We start from the raw sequence: 20,041 nt of genomic DNA, 5'->3' as shown, positions 1-20,041 counted from the left end.
CTACAGCCTATGCCTAGCCAGGGCCAGGCTAGGGCTTAGATTTAAGGGCCGTGCAGGGCTCTACTTGAATGGGGTCCTTCAACTAATTAAAGTTATGTAATGTTTAAAATGAAAGAATTGCAGATTTAAAATTAGCATATAGTGTAGTTGCTGTGTGGATATAAAAAAGTTGCCATTTACTGTGGCTACTACTACTGTGGCCAGTTGTAAAATTGGGACTGAGGTATTATTAATCATTTACAGTTTCCTTTTTAATTTGTAAGAGCTGCAATTTATTGAACTGACAGTCAAACACACTATAGGACAGTATTTAGATTTGGATAAAAAATATAAAAACACAGCAGTTTTCATAACAAGTGGTCCATTAAAGAGACAAAGAAATTATGAACTATTTTCTACATTTTAAATAATGAGAATACTAATTCATTTTTGTTGTGTGACTGAAAATCCATCGTTACATCAACAACCCAGATTGCAGATGCGAAATCCAAACATTTTTTATTTTCTTTTTCTTTTCAGGTATTTAAAAATGACACACTTCTAAGCTTAAAAACACATTTTAGGTGGACAAACTGAAAGGGAATCGAACACCACCTTGAGCAAAACAAACCTGTGGTTTTATAAAAAAGCACAAAGACACGGTAGATCAGTGTCTGCTAAACATGCAGATGTGCTTCTTCACAGCTAAGCAACTCTTTCCTTTTCACACCTGGGTCATTTCCTTCAAAGCAAACAAATCGGTTTCACTGAACTAAACAGTTGATGGTGACCACTGCCTAAGTGGTGTTTTTAGGTATTATGGTTACGTCGAGCTGTATTATCACCATTTATCCCACCACACCACAACTAGTCAAAAAGTCTGATTTAACTTAACTTTCATTGAGTGAAAAATCACTTTAAATAGAGGTAGTGCTACTTACTTAAAATACCCCATGAAGTTGATACCAGATATAAAATGACTGTAAACAATGCTGGGTTCCACCCAATTCCTTTATGTTGTATCAGCATGAGTACGTTTAATTTAACTTAATTGTATTTACAAATTTAAGTGGATTGAACATAAAGCATTTAAGTTGTCCCAAATAAATTCAAGCATTGGGTTGTTTCAGCTCATTTTAAATAAGTAGTTTGAACAAGCAGCCAATATCTTTTTTTTTTTGAGTGATAAACACTAAAAAACATCTAGAGATTAAGCAGAAGCCTGAAAGATCAGCATCAGAGTTTTGACATTTTAATAATTCCATAATCCAAAAGAAAGGCATACTTTTAGATCATTTTATAATTCTGTTGTTGGTCTGACATGTGCAAAACATACATTGATGGTTCTCTTCTAGATAACGTGAGTAAAAGCAGCCCTGCCTTCTTCCTTGTTCTACCCGCTATTTATTTTCCTGTTGTGGTTTTCAGTGGCTACTTTTAACTCTAAGTCGTCAAGAGTTTCAGCTCTTGGTGCTTCGAAGCGTGACATTTAATCAAGATATACAGAGCTGAAAGGTTTGATTAATAGTTACAGATTATTATAAGATGACAATTTAGCAACAGGAAGAATAAGTAACTCTAACCTCACAGCACGATGACTGGATTTTGCATTGATGTTTGGCTAATTTTGTTTGCAGTATCTGGTAAGCACAGTCAATTATATATGCGGTTTATGGTTGTCTTTCTGTTTATTTTGTGGTATTAATGAACGTTCTCGTTATTTTAACTGTTCAATTGTTTTAAATGTAATTTTTCATTTGTAATATGATCTGTATATATGATATATAATCTGCGTATGCCAAATGACACATTTAAAATAATACTTTATATGTAACATTTCTATGATATGAGCAATTCCATGAAAATGTCAACCTTGCCTTGAAAGTTTTCATCAAAATAGCGAAACCCTTTACATATTTTGCACATTCTTGTATTTAACAGTACTTTACAAACACTCAATGTCTCTGTCAATGTTTAAAACTATTAGATTTGATTTACCAAAGTCACACAAGTGGCAATTTCACACCTGTCACATCCATAACAGAGAGGTGTGACATCCTTAATGAAGCTTTTTCCACATAAATATACAAATATTATATAAAATCAATCATTTTTGTTCTGAGAGCCAACTCTAATCCTTTTGATTAGCATAGTTTCTTTTGGGTTGTGCAGTTTAATTCACAGAATTTCTACAAAGTATGTTGTATACAGTGGTGTAGTCGGGGCTATACGCACGTATACTCAGTATGCCTACTTTTGTCACTAGCTGTTTGGGTATTACGACTTCTGAGGGTCAATAATTGCGTATACCCTCGGTATACACACTTGTTTTGCTGATTAGACTTGCCTAATTTACATATATTCGCATCCCTTAACTGTATACCAAATGGTTTTTTAAACTCTCATCTTAATTTGTTGCAATTGCTGCATTTTTGTTTATATTTTGCACCATTCCCCGCCCCCTGACGACCTCAGCAGCTGTGAGAAAATTTCGTGAGTTTTTCAAAGTCAACTGAATGATGTCTCGCTGAAACGTTCAGGTAAAATGATAAAACAGCATGGGCGGGTTGGGTGGGTAATAGTACACCACTTTTTTTTTTTAAGGACTACACCACTGGTTGTATACTGTAAACTCACAAACGTTTTTGGTCACATCCATAACGCATATTATTTCCCTCATTTCAAATCTAAAAAATGTTTACAGATTGATATTTTTCTGATCCCATAACTCTGGTTAGTTGTTTTGGAAAATATAAACAGATTCAGTTTCAATTTAATATTAACATATACTTTCTATGTAAATTTATGTTTTGAGATTTTACTCCAAATGTCATGTCTATAACGCTGGAATTGCTCGTATAGCTTATCTTTCACTCAGGAGTATTTGTTTATTAATGCTAGCCAACATATTGATTTGACAGCAAGAATTACTGAAGTGAAACTGGAGACGATGCTTAAACGGGGCTTATACAGTCGAGTTGAGCTCACTGGAGAGACACTTGCTCAACAATATACTGATTCTCTGAGTTCGGTGGAGTGGACTAAAACAAACAACTCATCAACATGTCTATGTTTTAAAAAACATAGCAATAATGACACACACTACAGGCAATGCTGTGGAAAAGCTCATTTCTATATAAGCAACAACAGCCTCATTCTGGAGAACGTGACCAAACAAGATGAAGGATTCTACATGGAAACTATAGTTATAAAAGATAAACCTACAGAACACCAAAACTTCACATTACTGATTGATTGTAAGTCAGACACAGCATCTCATTTGTACAGTTCTCTAAAATAGTCAGTTTGCTCATTCAATTATTTTGTTTTAAGACCCACCAAAAGCAACAGAAATCCAGGTCTCATGGAGCTCCAGCACATCTGTGTCTCTCGCATGTAACGTGACTGGCTCATTTCTGCATCTGATGTGGAAGAAAGAAGGAGTCTCAATTGTAGAGGATGAAAGACACTCATTCAGTAACAGAAACCAAACTCTACACATCAGCAACATCAGCAGCTCAGATAACAGCACATACAGCTGCATCGTGTCCAATGAGTATGGACAATCTGAAAAACACAGATGCATCACCAGTGAGTAAAAGTTCATTCACTGCACACTTCTCTGAATACTCAGAATAAGATTCTTTTCAGGATCAGGAATTAACCTAAACATGTTTAAACCATAAGGCATCTTTTAGTTTTGACATGATTGAGAAAAAGGAAGATGAATTACACAATCATTGCATAATCATGTAACTTTCTGGTTTTCTTTGAGATGGAAACTCAACTGTTAACCATGAAAATGCTTCTAGTGATAAAAAACAGATGGTTCAGATTGTGATTACTAGTGGACTTACGTTTTTGGGTGTTTTGGGACTTGGCGTCATCTTCTACTTCCTTTACAAACATCACCACAGTAAGTCTTTCTTCAAATTCTATAAACAATGTTCAACATTTAACTGCATCGCAATGATTACTGCATGTTTATGAAACTCACAGTCTTCATGATTTTGGTTTATTCTGTGACTAAGATCATGAATCTCAGTGCCATGCAATCTCAGCATCTCTAGCTTCAATGTTCTCAAAAACACCAGACAGAACGGAAGTATGAAACAGACATAAACCAAACTAATTTTCACTCAAGAAAAATAATTCCCCTAAACTTCCAGCACTTTTTGTTTCTTATTATTTAGTACAATAACATTTAATGAGACATTATGTTTTTTAGGGCAAAGAGGACAAACTACTACAGATGAAGGTAAAACCAATAAATCATCATACATCTTGTAAGAGCTGGTTGTGCATAATTAATTTGTGATGATAATTTAGTTAAAAAGGGTAAATCGTTGATATTGAAATTTAATATGAATTCATAATGATTGTATTATCTAAAATGCATAATTTAATCATTAATACAGTTTAAAAACTTTTCTTTTGGTATTTTCGGCTTCCAACAGTAATACGTCATGATGTCATTAGTTTGTATGTTTAGGTCAGACTGCAGTTATAGATGTTGGAAGCAACAGTTGTTTTGACCGAGCTGCTGTATATCGAGTCTATTGTACCTTTGTATTTTCGTTTTGCATTTCTTCAGTAAACCTTTTTAAAAGAAGATTCGGTTTTACTCATGTTTTTTCAAATACTGCTTGTTGGACTAGCTCAGGCATGGGCAAACTTGATCCTGGAGGGCCGGTGTCCCTGCAGAGTTTTGCTCCAACACTAATCAAACACACCTGAACACCCTAATTAGTGTCTTAAAGATCACTAGAAAGCTACAAGCAGGTGTGTTTGATTAGGGTTGGTGCAAAACTATGCAGGGACACCGGCCCTCCAGGATCGAGTTTGCCCATCCCTGGACTAGCTGCAAAAGGTGGTACATAAGGATGTGCACGAAAGGTGTGCCACTTCAAATCTATTCATCTATGTATCTATCTATTTACATAACTATGAAATCTACTTCACAGGAGACGCAGACAATGACACTGCAATTTATCAGGTAACGGAAACCAAAACATTAACAAACACATGCGTAGTATATTTGTACACAGTCAGGTAGATAATATGATGAACTATTCTACACTCAAAAAATTATTTTGCTTCTTGTTTAAACTAATTGTTTAAAATGACCCAAATCAACACAACTCCGGAGATTTTTTTGGGGACAACTTAATTGTTTTATGTTAAATCCACTTAAATTTGTTAAATCAATTAAAAGTTTTGGTTAAATTAATTGATTTGTGTTGGTACAACATGAGGGAATTGTGTGGGATATAGCATTTTATCAGTGTAACCACAAATTAAACACAGCACAAGCCCGTTGCCAGGGGGGTTCGGGTGGTTTGAAAGACCCATACCTCACTGACAGAGGTCTAGAATTTGTCACATACATGAGCTCATCTGTCCTATTTTGACTGCTGTGCCATCATAATAAGTAAAAATAACCCATCGAAAAAGGCTGTAAGACCAAGCCAAATCCTCTGTTGGCTGTCGTGACTTCAGCTAATCAGTTTTGTCCAATGCAAACAATTATTTTTCATGAGTCCAACATCCAGCTGTGCAAGAAAACACATCAGATTGTATAAGTGACAGCATCTTTCACTAGTGTGTTGTTTTTAAATAGAGAAAACTGTTTAGTTTTTTCTAAACCTTGGAGCTTATTCTTGAAACTAAAAATGAGCAAAAAAAGGTGTGAAGCACCAAAAGAGAAACTTTTTCTTATGAAGGGCCAAAAACCAAACTTAATTGTGGGTGCATGGTGGGCCAAAGGTATTACATTAAAGTTGCCAAGGTAATTTCCTAATTTATTACTATTTAAAAGAAATTGGATAATCATATTTATAATTTTATATATATTTATATTACATTTTACAATGAACTTCTTGCAATGAAAACAAACAATCCCATTTATACCACAGTGGAGTTCAATGCATTGTCTTCTATCCGTCAAGTAACAGTGTTTACATTTTAAATAGGGCTGGGCCAATAAATGATTTATCTAATCGTGATGAAACTTATGTCAATAACAATGGTAAGCTCTGGACTTTTTTTACTTTATATTGATCTAAGAGCCAATCACACAGCAGAAATGTGTGACAATATGAATCTAAAAGAGATGTATTGAATTCGATACATTCGAGATGTATCAAATTTTTGGCCACCGAAAATGTATTGGCTGAAAATATGTTATGGATCCTCTAACTTTTGTGGCTTCAGTCATTGTTTGGGTACTCTTTTAAATCTGGAAGCATTAACAACTTATATAGAAATTATCATTATCATTCAATATGGAAAATAATTATCGAGATTGCATTTTTGCCATATCGCCCAGCCCTACTTTGAAAATTTGTACAATGTGAATATGATTATGTGAAATTAGACCTGACAATCCCTGTTGAAGGCATTTGTCCCAACCTTTCCCATCATTTCCTAGATGGGACAGCGGGCCAAATCAAAGGTTATCATGGGCCATAGTTTGGGCATTTCTGCTCTACATTAATATTATATTCAATTGGCCAAATTTCCTGACTGAGAAAAGTTGAATGTGCTTGTCAGTTTGTTACTTATAATTTGCCTATTAAATGACAATTGGCTTGTTTTTAATTTAAAACATATTCATTTTTTTAATGATACATGATGAAAATAATTTAATTAATTAACTTCTTTAGAATAAATCTTTGGGAAATATTTTTGGTAGCCTACATCAAAAGGTGTGGTTATGGTGACCGTCCGACAAGCTAATCCAGATAAAAATATTGCTTAAAATCTATTTAAATCTTGCAATTAACAAGAAAATTAGGCATATAACTGCAAAAAGGTCCACTTTTTGGGATAAAAGAACCACCCCTTTCACCAGGCTGGCTACGGGCCAGCATCTGTAATACAACTGTGTTGTTCCAGATTGTAGGCTAATTAATTAAAACACTTTTACTATAGTATGCAATGGGTAATTTAAATATACGTGTTACATTATAATGTGTGAAAATCTAGATATTATGAGCCTAGAGCTTATTTTTATTTGGATTTATATATATATATATATATATATATATATATATATATATATATATATATATATATATATATATATATATATATATATATATATATATTTTTTTTTTTTTTAAACACACATGATTAATAATAATACCTGTTTATTCTGAGCACACAGGAAGTAGCAGACAACGAAAAAGTGATTCCTCTTCCGTGCGTTTACACAGACTTCATTAAGCCGAAAGAGAGCCGTCAGGACTTTGCTGCACAGCAACAACTCGACGAATTCGGCTACTCTGAGGTTGGAGCCACAGCCACAGTCATGGAGAAGACCGGCGTTTAGCATTGTGTCTCTCGACAGCTCCCAGGATAAGAGAAGATGAATAACTGAAATGACAACTACAACACACGCTGGAGAGAAAAAGCGAAACACACTTTCATAATTAGTATGAATCTGGTGTAGTGCAACTTCTGAGATACAGATCAAAACACCAAGCGAGATCTAGAGGGAAATAGCCTACATGTTACATTCTGATCAACCACTAGATGACAGCAAAAACATTGCAAGTTTACCACATTAACCACGATGGTTTCTGAACATTACAAAAAACAAAACAAAAAACAGAACAGCTTTGTCTGGATAGACAAAGCGTCATGCCATAATTCAAATGACTTTTAAAGACATCATTCTGAGAAAATGTATCTACTCTTTTGATTATCCATGTTGTACACTATTGTTGCACAGTATTATCGCTCGACAAACATATTATAAAGTGACTTCTTTGAGAACTTTACTGCCTTATAAATCCATATTAGAAAGTGATATATATCATTTTTTGTGGCTCCAAACCAAAAATAATTCCAACGGTTTTAAAGGTGAAATCGAATAAAAATTTTGGTTATATATACAGGCCTGTAGCCAGCCTTGTTAAAAAGGGTGGTTCTTTTTTCTCAAAAAGAGGGTCTATTTCGCCTTATGTTATATTTAATTTTGAGATTTAAATACTCCATTTTAGTGACATTTTAAGCTCTGTTTTTAACTGGATTAGCTTGTTGAATGGTCATCATAACCACACGTTTCGATGTACCAAAAACATTTGCTAAATATATAGAAGAAATATGAAAATACTTATTTATAAATACAAATTTAATAATTAGAAAAAAAAATTAAGTTAAAGTTTTTCAATGAAAAAAAAAAAAAAAAACTGTAGCCTATTGTCATTTATTGGGCAAATAACAAACTGGCCAGCCCATTCAAATTTTCTCAGTCAGAATTTGGTCTGAATAATAATAATGAAAAAAAAAAACATAATAATAGTCATAATGAAGAGCTTTGACGATTTTTCTATCATAAAAAAGTACACTTTGAAAGTTCATGGATAACAAAAATAGCCTAATTAGTATTAAAATTAACTTTAACATTGGTGCTCCAATCCTTTTTATTGGTATTTTCTTCAGAATCAGAATAAAAGTTGGGCTACTTGTAGTGAATGACTCCACTTTCGTGTTTTCTTGCACAGCTGAATGTTGGACTCATGAAGTGAAGTTTATTTATAAACTAATTTCGCGAGGATCACATGCTTATAATTTCTTACAGCTGGTCCCTCATTATCTAACTTATGATTCACCAATCAGACGATTCCTAAGCCACTATAAATACCCTAAGTTCCATATAACAGCCATCTTCGTTTTGAAAAATCCCCCCTTCCACCCCTACTCCTCCTCCATTACTAGATGGGTGACACATTGGCCCAGTGGTTAGCACTGTTGCCTCACAGCAAGAACGTCACTGGTTCTGCTCCTTACCAATCCAGCCGACGTTTCTGTGCAGTTTACACTTACTCCCTGTGCTCACGTGGGTTTCCCCCGGGTTCCCCGGTTTCCACCCACCGCCCAAAAACATGCAACTTAAGTCAATTGACTAATTCAAGTCGGCACCATATAGACAAGTAGTTATCTCTTAAGAGCAATCACTATCTGTTCATTAGCTACTACAGCAGGGGAGTTCTCGAGATCTACCTGAGCTCAAACTCCCCTCTCGTCTTGCAAACGGGAGGGAGCCTCGGGCTCGAGGATCTTATGAGCTCAGAGCTCTCTCCCGGGACAGCATGCCAAAAGAGCTTTATAATCAATCATCAGCTAAGTGTGAACTCCTTAAAAATAATAGTTTGAATTTATTGGAAGACCCATCCCCCACTGGTAAAAGGTGGATGGCTTTAAGACAAATTAAATTTTATAAATAATTATTATTAAAATGGACATATTCTGACTGAGGAAATGAGCTGGCTAGTTTGTTATTTGCCTATAGCCTACAGTTTTTAATTTTAAACAAATTTTAACAGATTCCTAATGGGTTTTTTTTAAATGATGGATCATAATAAATTAGCATAAAAAAGTAGTATTTTTTCATATTTCTTTGTTCAAAACTTTAAATCTAAAATTGTAATCGCATTACATTATTTATAAAACTGTAAAGTAATGCACATTTGTAAATAAACACAATTCTTTGCACACATAAATGGTATGGTAAGCACTTTTACAAAAATGTAGGAAATATTTTTGTTGTATCAAAACGTGTGGTAATGATAACCATCCAACAAGCTAAATTTAGTGCTTAAAATGTCACTAAAATGCAGTATTTGAACCTCATAATTTAATAGAAAATGAGGTGAATGACTGCGAATAGGTCCACTTTTTGAGAAAGAAGAACCACCCACTTTAATAGGCTGACTACTGGCATGTACAATAATGTCAAGACAACAGTATTGAAGTGATGCACTGGGCACTAGGGCTGTGCAATTTGGGGAAAATATCTAATTGCGACAGATATTGCGATTTGATTTACAATTAAACTCAAACTTCAAGCTGATTTTAATTTAATTCAAGCTTCAGCTCATTAATCTGTAAGCCGTGGCAGCAATTCTGCGACAGCTTATAAAAACGACTTGTTTTTGTTCGGTGTCTGTGACTTTGAAACCAAAATATTGCCATATTACAAATACTGTTTTTCTTTTACATTAATTCGTCTGTTAATGCTTCTGAAGAAGCAGACACCATCATCCCACTTGTCAGCTCTTTCCTGTTTGTTTTCTTTTTTTTATTGTGGGTGTAGTTCAGTTGCGCAATTCTGATTGGCCTAAACGAAAGTGTGCTCACTCAGTTGGCTAGTTATAAAGCCTCGGTCAGATCACACGATTTCAGCATGATTTCCTTGACGTAGGGTGTCGTGGGGAGTCGTAAATGACTAACGTATGTAGGTAACCTTTACAGTCTATGGTCGTGACACAAGATTCAATCGTTTATACCGTGTAATGTGGCATAGTTCACGACAACCGTTACCATGTCTGCGATGCCTCACGACACCATCGCAGAAAGTCTAGCATGTTTAATTTTCGAAAGCATAGCGGACTGGTTTTGAAGCACTTCACCTCAGATGTTATTTGTTCTTTTTGTTTACATATCTATATTTTATATTGCAGCCTCTTGCGATTAACTAATCACAATGTTAAATTGCGATTGTGATTCGATTTCGATTAATCACACAACCCTACTCGGCACTGTAAAAAAAATGCCGGGTTCTGCTGCACAATTCATTCATTTTGCCTTCACACAAATAAATTAAGTTAACTTAAATTTAAGTGGCTTGAACATGATGATGGTCCCTTTAACACATTTTATTAAATTGAAATTGCGTTGCATCTACATGACAGCTAATTCACATTAGAATACAAGTAGATTGTTAGGGGTTAAGGTTAGTGTAAGTTGACATGTACCTGCAAAGTTTCTTACAGTCAGTTATGTCTGTTGTAGGAGCATATCAGCAGATATTAAGCAGACAGTCTACTAATACTCAAATGAAAATTAATTGGCATGTAGTTGCAATGCAACTTCTAGTCAACAAAATGTGCAATAGGACCATCAAAATAAAGTCTTACCTCAAGTTTTCCTAAAAAAATTCTCAAGAATTGTGTTGTTTCAGCTGAATTGAAATACACAGTTTGAACGCAGTTTTTTTTTGAGAGGTCAGAAGTTTCCACAATATCTATTAGTCTCTGTCAAACACTGTTATTAGATTAATAAATTGTGCCTTCAGAATGACTGGGAAAGCGAAAGCTGTTTGACTTGCCTGACAAACTCTGTTAAGCTTCTGTTTATCAGTTAAACTGTGTGTCATGGAGTCAGTGGCAGATTAATTGATGTTAAAAGGCAAATCTAAATGTCATTAAAGGTCTACATAAGTGACGTGTTAACATGCCTACTCTTAGATTTTACAATAAATGAGATAAAAATAGTGGTCTAGATTCTATCTGAAAAAGGTCAAAAACATCTCTGATTTGATTGCATTGCAATAAAGATAATGTGTTTTTTTTTTCCCAATGTCATCTGAAATCATTCAATCAGACACAACACCCACAGACTAGTTAAACATCTGATGCGTATTATGGAAAATAAAACTGAAAACACTTCAGAAGCTTGTACGAAGATGGACTAACTATCTAACTTCAGTTTACTTGTGTTTATAATATCAGATCATTATCCTTCAGGTGCAAAGGTTTGTCTGTGTGGTGTTCTGGTTTTGATATTAACCAGCACAAACTAATTCTAACAGAAAAATCTAATCCAGCAGTGTCAGTTTTTCCATGTTCATAAGCATGTTTGACTATAATCTACATTGATAATGGAGGGCTGCAATGTCAAGCAAGAATAAACGATTATAAGCACATGAGATGATGTGTTGTAATCTCAGATTTTATCATTATAATGTGGAATCAGCTTCAAATCCTTTATCGTGACATTGATTTAGACAGGAGGAAGCTGTAGTTTGAGGCTCAGCTAAGTGCTGTTTGTGTAGGTGCTGGTTTTGCTTCCTCAGGAATAGATTAGAGAGGGCCAGGGTAAACCGCAGCTCATTATCATTTAAAGAGACTGAGGTGTTTTTGACACGGGTAAAAATGGTATTATTTACATCACAATTGAAAAATTGAACCACAATAAGTTTAAAGCTTTTCATTAACTGTGCGTTCACACTGAAAGCGGCAAGAGCATCAAAGTAGCCAGAACTTAAGTCATTCATTTTCAATGGGAGCCAGCGATAAGTGGCGAGGAGCAGCATGGTGCATCCAACACAATCTCACGGCAATTCGTAGCTTTTTGATTTAGTGGCTGATTAGTACATTTTAGTACGATTTGCTCATCCCCCAATGACGGTAGGGTTTAGGGGTGGGGTTAGGTGCCACGCCTCCTTTTTAAAATCGTACAATTTCATATGACTGAACTCATCCGAATTCGTACGAATTAGCCACTAAACTGACAAAACGTAAAATACTTACGTTTTCTCGTGAGATCAGGCTGGTGCATCAGCACAGATTTCTAATTATTTTTGATGTTTTCTTACAAAGACATATGTTAAAAAGGTTACTGGCGAGCTACTGATGTGCATTAATGTTATATGTATTTTTTTCTTTAAAAACAGCGCAAATCTCATGCTAACTATAACGACTTCAGAATATTTCAGACACCACACGAAACAACTTGATCTTTCATTGTTATATGAATTTGATAAAAAGTGTGCAACATTTTCACGCTAGAAAACATCCCGTTTTTATGCAGTAATGTAACTGATTTGCTGATATGCTGCAACGCCTTCTTTAAATACAAGATCAATGTAGCGAATTTTGACGCTCTCATTGCTGGAGCAATAAAGGCGTTGTCATTAGGGTGGCCACAGTGAACTTTGACGCTCTCACCGCCTTCGGTGTGAATGCACAGTAGGACTCTCGAGAATCATAGCAACTTGAGCATCTGATGTCATCTTCAAACTCTGTTTTCTCCTTAAATTATTACATTTATTTAATCAAAGGTTCTAAACAAATTGAGAAAGAAGTGATTTTTTAATTTGTAATTATTTTCTATAGTTTGTATCCTCAATATAATTGGTTTGATAAAGAAATTCTAATTTTAAAGATGGAAATACTATCATAAAGACATGCTAACTAAAATCAAAAAGCATAAAGACCAAACTTTACTTTAACATAGAAAAATATCAGGCTTTTATTTATGGTGATCAGTAAATGCAGAAGCTGTCAATCTTATGGATCAGTCCAATCTAAATGTGCTTTACTGTAAAACCAGCCTCAATTGGTCTTTTTGCCATACTGGGATGGAAATCTTTAGGCACTTCATGATCTGATTCCAATTATGGGAGTCACAGAATCTCCAGAAAAGATTTCCATCCCAGTATGGCAAAAAGACCAATTGAGGCTGGTTTTACAGTAAAGCACATTTAGATTGGACTGATCCATAAGATTGACAGCTTCTGCATTTACTGATCACCATTAAATAAAAGTGCAAGTTTTGCTTCCTTTAACTCTTTGTCAATCTGAGTAGGCCTATAGCCTCACTATTGGTCTACAAACAAACTCTCAGATTGCATAACTGCAGCCTAGACTGCAGCTCCACACAGGAAGTTTGACCAGAGGAGAAATGGTCGTGATCAACTGAACCTGGTTTATCTCTAGTTTTTTTCCTTCACTTTTGTCAATTGATGAAGTTTGTTCCTCGCCATTGAAGCCACTAGCTTGGTTTGGATTGTGGAGCTGCGCATCAATTGATTTGCTCTTCAATGTTTGGACTAACTTTTCTAACATTTTCATTTTACTAGAACTTCTATGTAAAGCTGCTTTGAAATAATCTACATTGTAAAAGAGCTATAGAAATAAAGATGAATTTAATTTAATTGAATAACGAGACCAAAGCAGCATTTGAAAGACAGCTGTCAATCATCCACTGGATAAAGTGAAGTATCTTCACATATACCTAAAACAATGTCTTTATTAGGATTCCTTAAACAACCAGGAATACAAACAGTAACAAGATGCAAACGACAGGTTCCTTTTTTTGTATATCCTTCGGAAAATCCAACAGACGAAGAGTGAAACGCAAATTACTTTCCTCTTTACAAACAAGTGAGGTTACCTGTACAGTCTCACCTTACCTAAGTGTGCTTAAATCGGTAAACTCATGGAATGCTGGGAAATGATACCTACAAACAGAAGGGGATGTAAATGTTTAATAATTTAACTTTAATCTCCTGTGATATAAATAGAAAAAAACAAAAAAAAACAGAGAGTTTTGGGGACAGTGTTAATTAAAGATCTCCTATACAACTACAATAAGTGCAAACAAATATTTATATACACAATTGCACATGATTTGGGATTCAGGAAACCAAATAAATAAATAAATAAACAAACAAACAAACAAACAAACAGTGCGTTGAAAATAATTTGCATCGCCCATTTGGGGACAAATAAATCACAGAACGAACTCTCAGGACAGAACAGAAGACCGAATGCAAACGCAGGTATCAGGAGGAAAACATTGGAGATTTGTGTGATAAACAGATGCACTCAGATCCGAAGGTTTAATATCAGTGATTAAGCCCTATCTGGCAACCCTGAGACAAAAACAACTCCATTTCAGCACGTTCGACTAAGCTGAACATTCAATTGGAATTAATGGACCAAATCAGACGATGAGCACCGTGAGGCTTCAAAAAGCCTCGTTGGAGTGCGTACAATCTGCAGGGTTTTGATTCTCAATGAAGCTACTTAACCGAGATGCACTTTCTGTTACCAAATGAATGCAAATTTAGGGTATTCAAAGTCTAGCGCAATACCTTGTGTGCATTATAAAATGAATAAATGATATGCTACAGATGATAGAACAGCCGAAAGTACAAGGAGAAAAGCAAATCCACACGTGTCGAAGAGAAACAATAATTTCACAGCATTTTAAATGTTCAATTTATATTCTGATAGTCAGTTGCCATCCATGGTTTACATCGTCATAATAACATACACATTATCGATTGTTATTCCAAAAAAATAAAATAAAATAAAAATATTACACCATGAAGAGCTTCACTGTGATATTCAGTCTCTCTCTTCTGAAAATCCCCCTCTGTGTCCACCATCTGGTTGAACACAATCTGTGAATAATTTCTCAAATATACAAAAGTGCTCAGTCTTCAAGAAAGCGTAAAAAATGTCTATCTGGCCCGAAAAGCCTCATCCCCCCCTATTTTTTTAAGGCAAGTGGTGACCAGTAGGTCAAAAGACTCTTGCCACAGAACCGTGCTGTAACATCTCCCAATAAATATTGCAACAAATAAATCCCCCCGCATTTGAAACGAGTGAGCAGAGTTAATGGCTTTTGGCATTTGTAGTTTCCATGAATGGCGAGAGCTTTGCTATTAATGTAAAAGGACGGGGATCTTCTCTCAACTATACATGGAAAGGGCACGAATGACAGAAGTATGCACTCAGAAAATGTGGACACGAGTGTAAAGCATGCCTTAACATTTAAAAAAATTAATTCAGAGATCTTTATACTACGTTTACGCAAATGCTTTTAAGACAGGACCCCTTGCCGACCTTGTCCCTCATTTTCTCTCTGAACTGTAGTCGAGGTATACTGTAAACATTTTAGAGCAGTGGCCCCCAACCCCCAGGCCGCGGACTGGTACAATTGGTACAGGGTTGCACAAAAAATCATTAATTTTTTTTGTTTTATTTGTTATCTGAGTCTGAACAATCTTTTATTTTGAAAAACCTTTTATTATGAAACATTACCGTATTCTCTCAGTCACCTGAGCGCCAAAATGAAACCCACAAGTAGTGATGAGAAGTTTGGACCGTTTTACTGACTCTGACCTTTGAGTCTCGTTTAGTGAGATGAATGAATGTTTTTTTGAGTCATTTCGTTCAATTTGCCAAAAATATTATAAAAATCAGCCAGCAGCTAGCTCTCTGCAACTCTTATATGGTCGCCCACTGAAGCTAAGCAGTACTGCCCCCGGTCAGTACCTGGATGGGAGAACACATGGGAAAGCTGCTGCCGAAAGTGGTGTTAGTGAGGCCAGCAGGGGGTGCTCAACCTGTGGTCTGTGTGGGTCCTAATGCCCCAGTATAGTGAAGGGGACTCTATACTGCTCAGTGAGCACCGTCTTTCGGATGAAACGTTAAACTGAGGTCCCCGACTCTCTGTGGTCATTAAAAATCCCAGGATGTCCTTCGAAAAGGAGTAGGGGTTTAACCCTTCATCACTCTGTCTCCTCCCCACCAATCAGCTGGTATGTGGTGTACAGTCTGGCGCAGTATGGCTGTCATTATGTCACGCTGCACACTGGTGATGGATGAGGAGATTCCCCCCCATTGTGTAAAGCGCTTTGAGTATCCAGAAAATTATTATCATTATTATTATTATTAAAAATGTTATGAGTTGCTTCCAAACTCATTTACAACTAGCCCAAACGTTGATCACACTACAAACAAGTCATAACTAGAATGCAACAAGAAAGAGAAAATAATCATTTATTGATTAATCGTTTACCTGGTCTTTTGTTTATGATTATGTCAGCTCACCTCTTTTGACAGGTCTTCAAATTCGTTAACGTCACACAGAGAGTCCCATATAAGCTTAACAAATGCACATAGCCTGAGCCAAAAGGAGCCATGATTAGTTCACCTTTCGAGTCTTCTGGTTTTAGAGTCGTTCGTTCATCACGGGACAGCATGTAAAGAGATGACTCAAAAGACTCAAGAAATGAACGAGTCAAATCTATTTCCGGCTCTAAATGCATATGATTGGCTTCTGTCTTTCACGTGATGAACGAATGACTCAAACCGAGGACTCAAGAGATGAATGGATCAAATCTTTTTCTGGCTCTAAATGCATATGATTGACTTCTGTCTTTCACGTGATGAACGAACGACTGAAACCAAAGTCTAGAGTGATGAACGAATTAAATCTTTTTCTGGCTCTGACTGCTTAGGTTTGGCTTCTGTCTTTCACGCGATGAACGAATGACTCAAACCGAGGACTCGAGAGACAAACGGATCGAACCTTTTTCTGGCTCTAAATGCATGATTGGCTTCTGTCTTTCACGTGATGAACGAATGACTCAAACCGAGGACTCGAGAGATGAACGGATCAAATCTTTTTCCGGCTCTAAATGCATATTATTGACTTCTGTCTTTCACGTGATGAACGAATGACTCAAACCGAGGACTCAAGAGATGAACGGATCGAATCTTTTTCCGGCTCTAAATGCATATGATTGGCTTCTGTCTTTCACGTGATGAACGAATGACTCAAACCGAGGACTCGAGAGATGAACGGATCGAATCTTTTTCCGGCTCTAAATGCATATAATTGACTTCTTTCTTTCACGTGGTGAACGAATGACTCAAACCGAGGACTCGAGAGATGAACGGATCGAATCTTTTTCTGGCTCTAAATGCATATGATTTGCTTCTGTCTTTCACGTGATGAACGAATGACTCAAACCGAGGACTCGAGAGATGAACGCATCAAATCTTTTTCTGGCTCTAAATGCATATTATTGACTTCTGTCTTTCACATCATGAAATAACGACTCAAACTGAGGACTCGAGAAATAAACAGATCAAATAATTTTCCGGCTCTAAATGCATATGAATAGCTTCTGTCTTTTACGTGATGAACAAATGACTCAAACCCAACAGAAGACTCGATAAAGAAACTAATCTTCTTCTCCACCTGCACAAATGTGCACATGCACAAATGAATGAATCACTCACTGAGAGGAGTCCTCATTCTCGAGTGATACAAAAGATTCCTTTAAAAGGAACACATCATTCAAGAACGACCCATCATTGCCCACCAGCTAGCAAAATGAGTAAGAAACAGATGACTTTGGAAAGTGGTAAAAAGGCTGCTAAGTAATGAATCTGCAACCCATTTTACAACAAATCAGGTGAATTCAGCATGTCTGTGCAAGAAGAACTGCTATAGATCCCAAATGATAGCAGCCTTCCTTACATATCGCATCTTTTCCGAGCGCAAGTTCGTTATTTTTAATGGAGGCACATGACTTACGCACCTAGTTGAAAACGTCTCAACTATTCAGAATGCCATGAGCGAGTCATGTGATAAGAGCTGACCGATCAGCTTCATATGGTCAGTATGATATATCCAAATAATGTGTATATGGAATATACACCTTTTGGTAGGCTAATTATCTCAGACAAACACAGGACACCCAAACACTGCAGTGCTTTTTGATTTTCTTCATAAATACATCTTGTATCAGAGCTGCAGCAATGTTTAGTCAGCTTGGCATCCTCTGAGAAAACAGTCGAGAGTTGCCTAGCAATCTACGTACACCATCCCACCCACCCCTAACGAGCCATGAAAAAATTGTCAACCGTTGACCGGTCCGCGGTTATAGAAAGGTTGGAGAGCACTGCTTTAGAGGGTGCTTGATGAAAGCCAATGAATGACAAACATCAAATTCTTTTCTGCTATCCAGATTTTGAACAATGTCACACTCTAAACTCAAACAGTCAATTAAAGGTCTTCAAGTTCCAAGAGATTCAGAACTCCTGGATGTTTTAGAATAAGCGAATTCCAGAATTGGACGGATTAGAGAGAGCGTTTTGTTCAGGAAAAACATGCACTTTTCATTCTCACCAACACAACAGCAACGACACAATATGACACAGCAGTACCAGTAAAACCTCATTTCCAAAATGATTTTTTTAGACAAAGTTATATATATATATATATATATATCATCTTTATAAATATTTTCTGTGCTGTTGTGTCCTCTATCAATATAAATAGCAAAATATAGTGTCATATTTCCTACAGCTAGTTAATTCCCCTTCGCAGTTAATGCTAACTAAAGCATCACAAGATTGAATCCGTTAAAAATAATGTACAATTTTCGCTAAACTAAATGTTCGCAAACAAAATGGATGTCTGTACAAAATAATACAAATCCCCTCCCCCCAAAAAATAACACAATCAATGTGTGTATTGTTAGCCACAGGAGTGCATAGATGCTGAGTTTGTGAAATGAGTCTGCGAGGTGTGTGTGGAAACCAACCGATTGGGTGACAAGTGAAGAAAGCTGATATAAACATTGATTTGTCTTTTTCTTCTTGGGGGTTGAGGTGATGGTGGGTGGAAACCATCCTCGATGATCTGACCTACTTCTTTGTCCTTCCGCTCGAAATCCCAACTGAAGGAGAATACTTAGCGTTAAATTGTGTTTCCTTTTTTTCCCTTAAAATGAAACGCTAACCGATAAATATACAAAACAAAAAGTCCACTTTTTGTTGAGACCAAAAATGCTTCTAACACTTTGTGGTGTACATTCAGGAACATTCATATTGAAAGTGAAAAAAAAAGCAACGTAAAATAAACAAACAAACAAACAAAATCACTGTAAGAGTTAACAATAAACATTGCCATAATAATAATAATTTATATTATATTACAAATTATTCCTATGTTTCTTCTTCTTTTTTGCAGTCCAAGGTCCCTGCCAGAGTAAGGTGACTTTTTTTTTTATAGTTTTTCTTTTGAGGGAATCCAGATGTAAGGTCCAGACTGTTCCTCTATCACCATCTTACACTGGTTATAAATGTCCTCTAGTGTGTCTCCTTGAACCAGCGCTAAGAGAGGAAAAAAAGAGAAAAAGAGCTGACGTTAATAGGTTTTAATGCACTTTACGGAGCAACGCCTTCATCATTTTGTGCCACAAGAAGCACAAAACCCTGATGACAGTTTCATAATGATCGTTTCTGAACTTAATGGATCATTAGACACTTTATTGCTCATGGATTCTTCTGCGTAAACAGTAAGAATAGCCATTTTGCCCAGCAACCCAAAAAGTCTTTAACAAAGCAGAGAGAACTCTTTGTATTCTTCTATCAAGCTGGGTTCACACTAAACATGAAGTAAACACAAGTATCATCTTTTTCCACCACTTCGCTAATTTATATTAAGAAATTAATGTATAATGGGCGGCACGATGGCTCAGTGGTTTGCACTGAGCTTATACAGCAAGAAGATCTCTGGTTTGAGTCCCGGCTGGGCCAGTTGTCTTTTCTGTGTGGAGTTTGCATGTTCTCCTCGTGTTCGTGTGGGTTTGACAGGCAGTATAGCAGTATAGGTGAACTGGATGAACTAAATTGGCCGTAGTGACTGAGTGTGTGTGTGAATGTGAAAGTGTATGGGTGTT

The 20,041-nt window shown here is 36.1% G+C and overlaps 2 protein-coding genes across 17 annotated transcripts in view; one reads left to right on the top strand and one right to left on the bottom strand.

Annotated features, from left to right (window-relative positions):
• The first annotated feature begins 1,432 nt into the window (after positions 1 to 1,432).
• On the top strand, positions 1,433 to 11,692 carry LOC130236651 (hemicentin-1). Of its 3 annotated transcripts, XM_056467399.1 has the most exons (8): positions 1,433 to 1,622; positions 2,455 to 2,519; positions 2,901 to 3,236; positions 3,313 to 3,570; positions 3,755 to 3,895; positions 4,208 to 4,237; positions 4,944 to 4,975; positions 7,148 to 11,692. In XM_056467399.1, the coding sequence occupies exons 3-8, from the start codon at positions 2,930 to 2,932 to the stop codon at positions 7,310 to 7,312; spliced, it is 933 nt and encodes a 310-aa protein (XP_056323374.1). In that variant the 5' UTR covers positions 1,433 to 1,622; positions 2,455 to 2,519; positions 2,901 to 2,929; the 3' UTR covers positions 7,313 to 11,692. The 3 variants fall into 3 exon arrangements, with proteins under 3 accessions (XP_056323374.1, XP_056323373.1, XP_056323375.1); XM_056467398.1 differs by lacking the exon at positions 2,455 to 2,519; XM_056467400.1 differs by lacking the exons at positions 2,455 to 2,519; positions 3,755 to 3,895.
• A 2,090-nt stretch (positions 11,693 to 13,782) lies between these two features.
• Positions 13,783 to 20,041, bottom strand: part of dlg2 (discs, large homolog 2 (Drosophila)) — a 420,832-nt gene continuing 414,573 nt past the window's right edge. For all 14 annotated transcript variants that reach the window (XM_056466770.1, XM_056466773.1, XM_056466772.1 and 11 more), the window contains one exon: positions 13,783 to 19,472. In XM_056466770.1, the coding sequence (XP_056322745.1) occupies positions 19,366 to 19,472 (107 nt within the window). In that variant the 3' untranslated portion in view covers positions 13,783 to 19,365. The remainder of the gene's footprint in view (positions 19,473 to 20,041) is intronic.

This window comes from Danio aesculapii, chromosome 10 (genome assembly GCF_903798145.1).
Source record: "Danio aesculapii chromosome 10, fDanAes4.1, whole genome shotgun sequence".
NCBI classification, from domain to species: Eukaryota; Metazoa; Chordata; class Actinopteri; order Cypriniformes; family Danionidae; genus Danio; species Danio aesculapii.
This window is presented reverse-complemented; position numbering and strand designations above follow the sequence as displayed.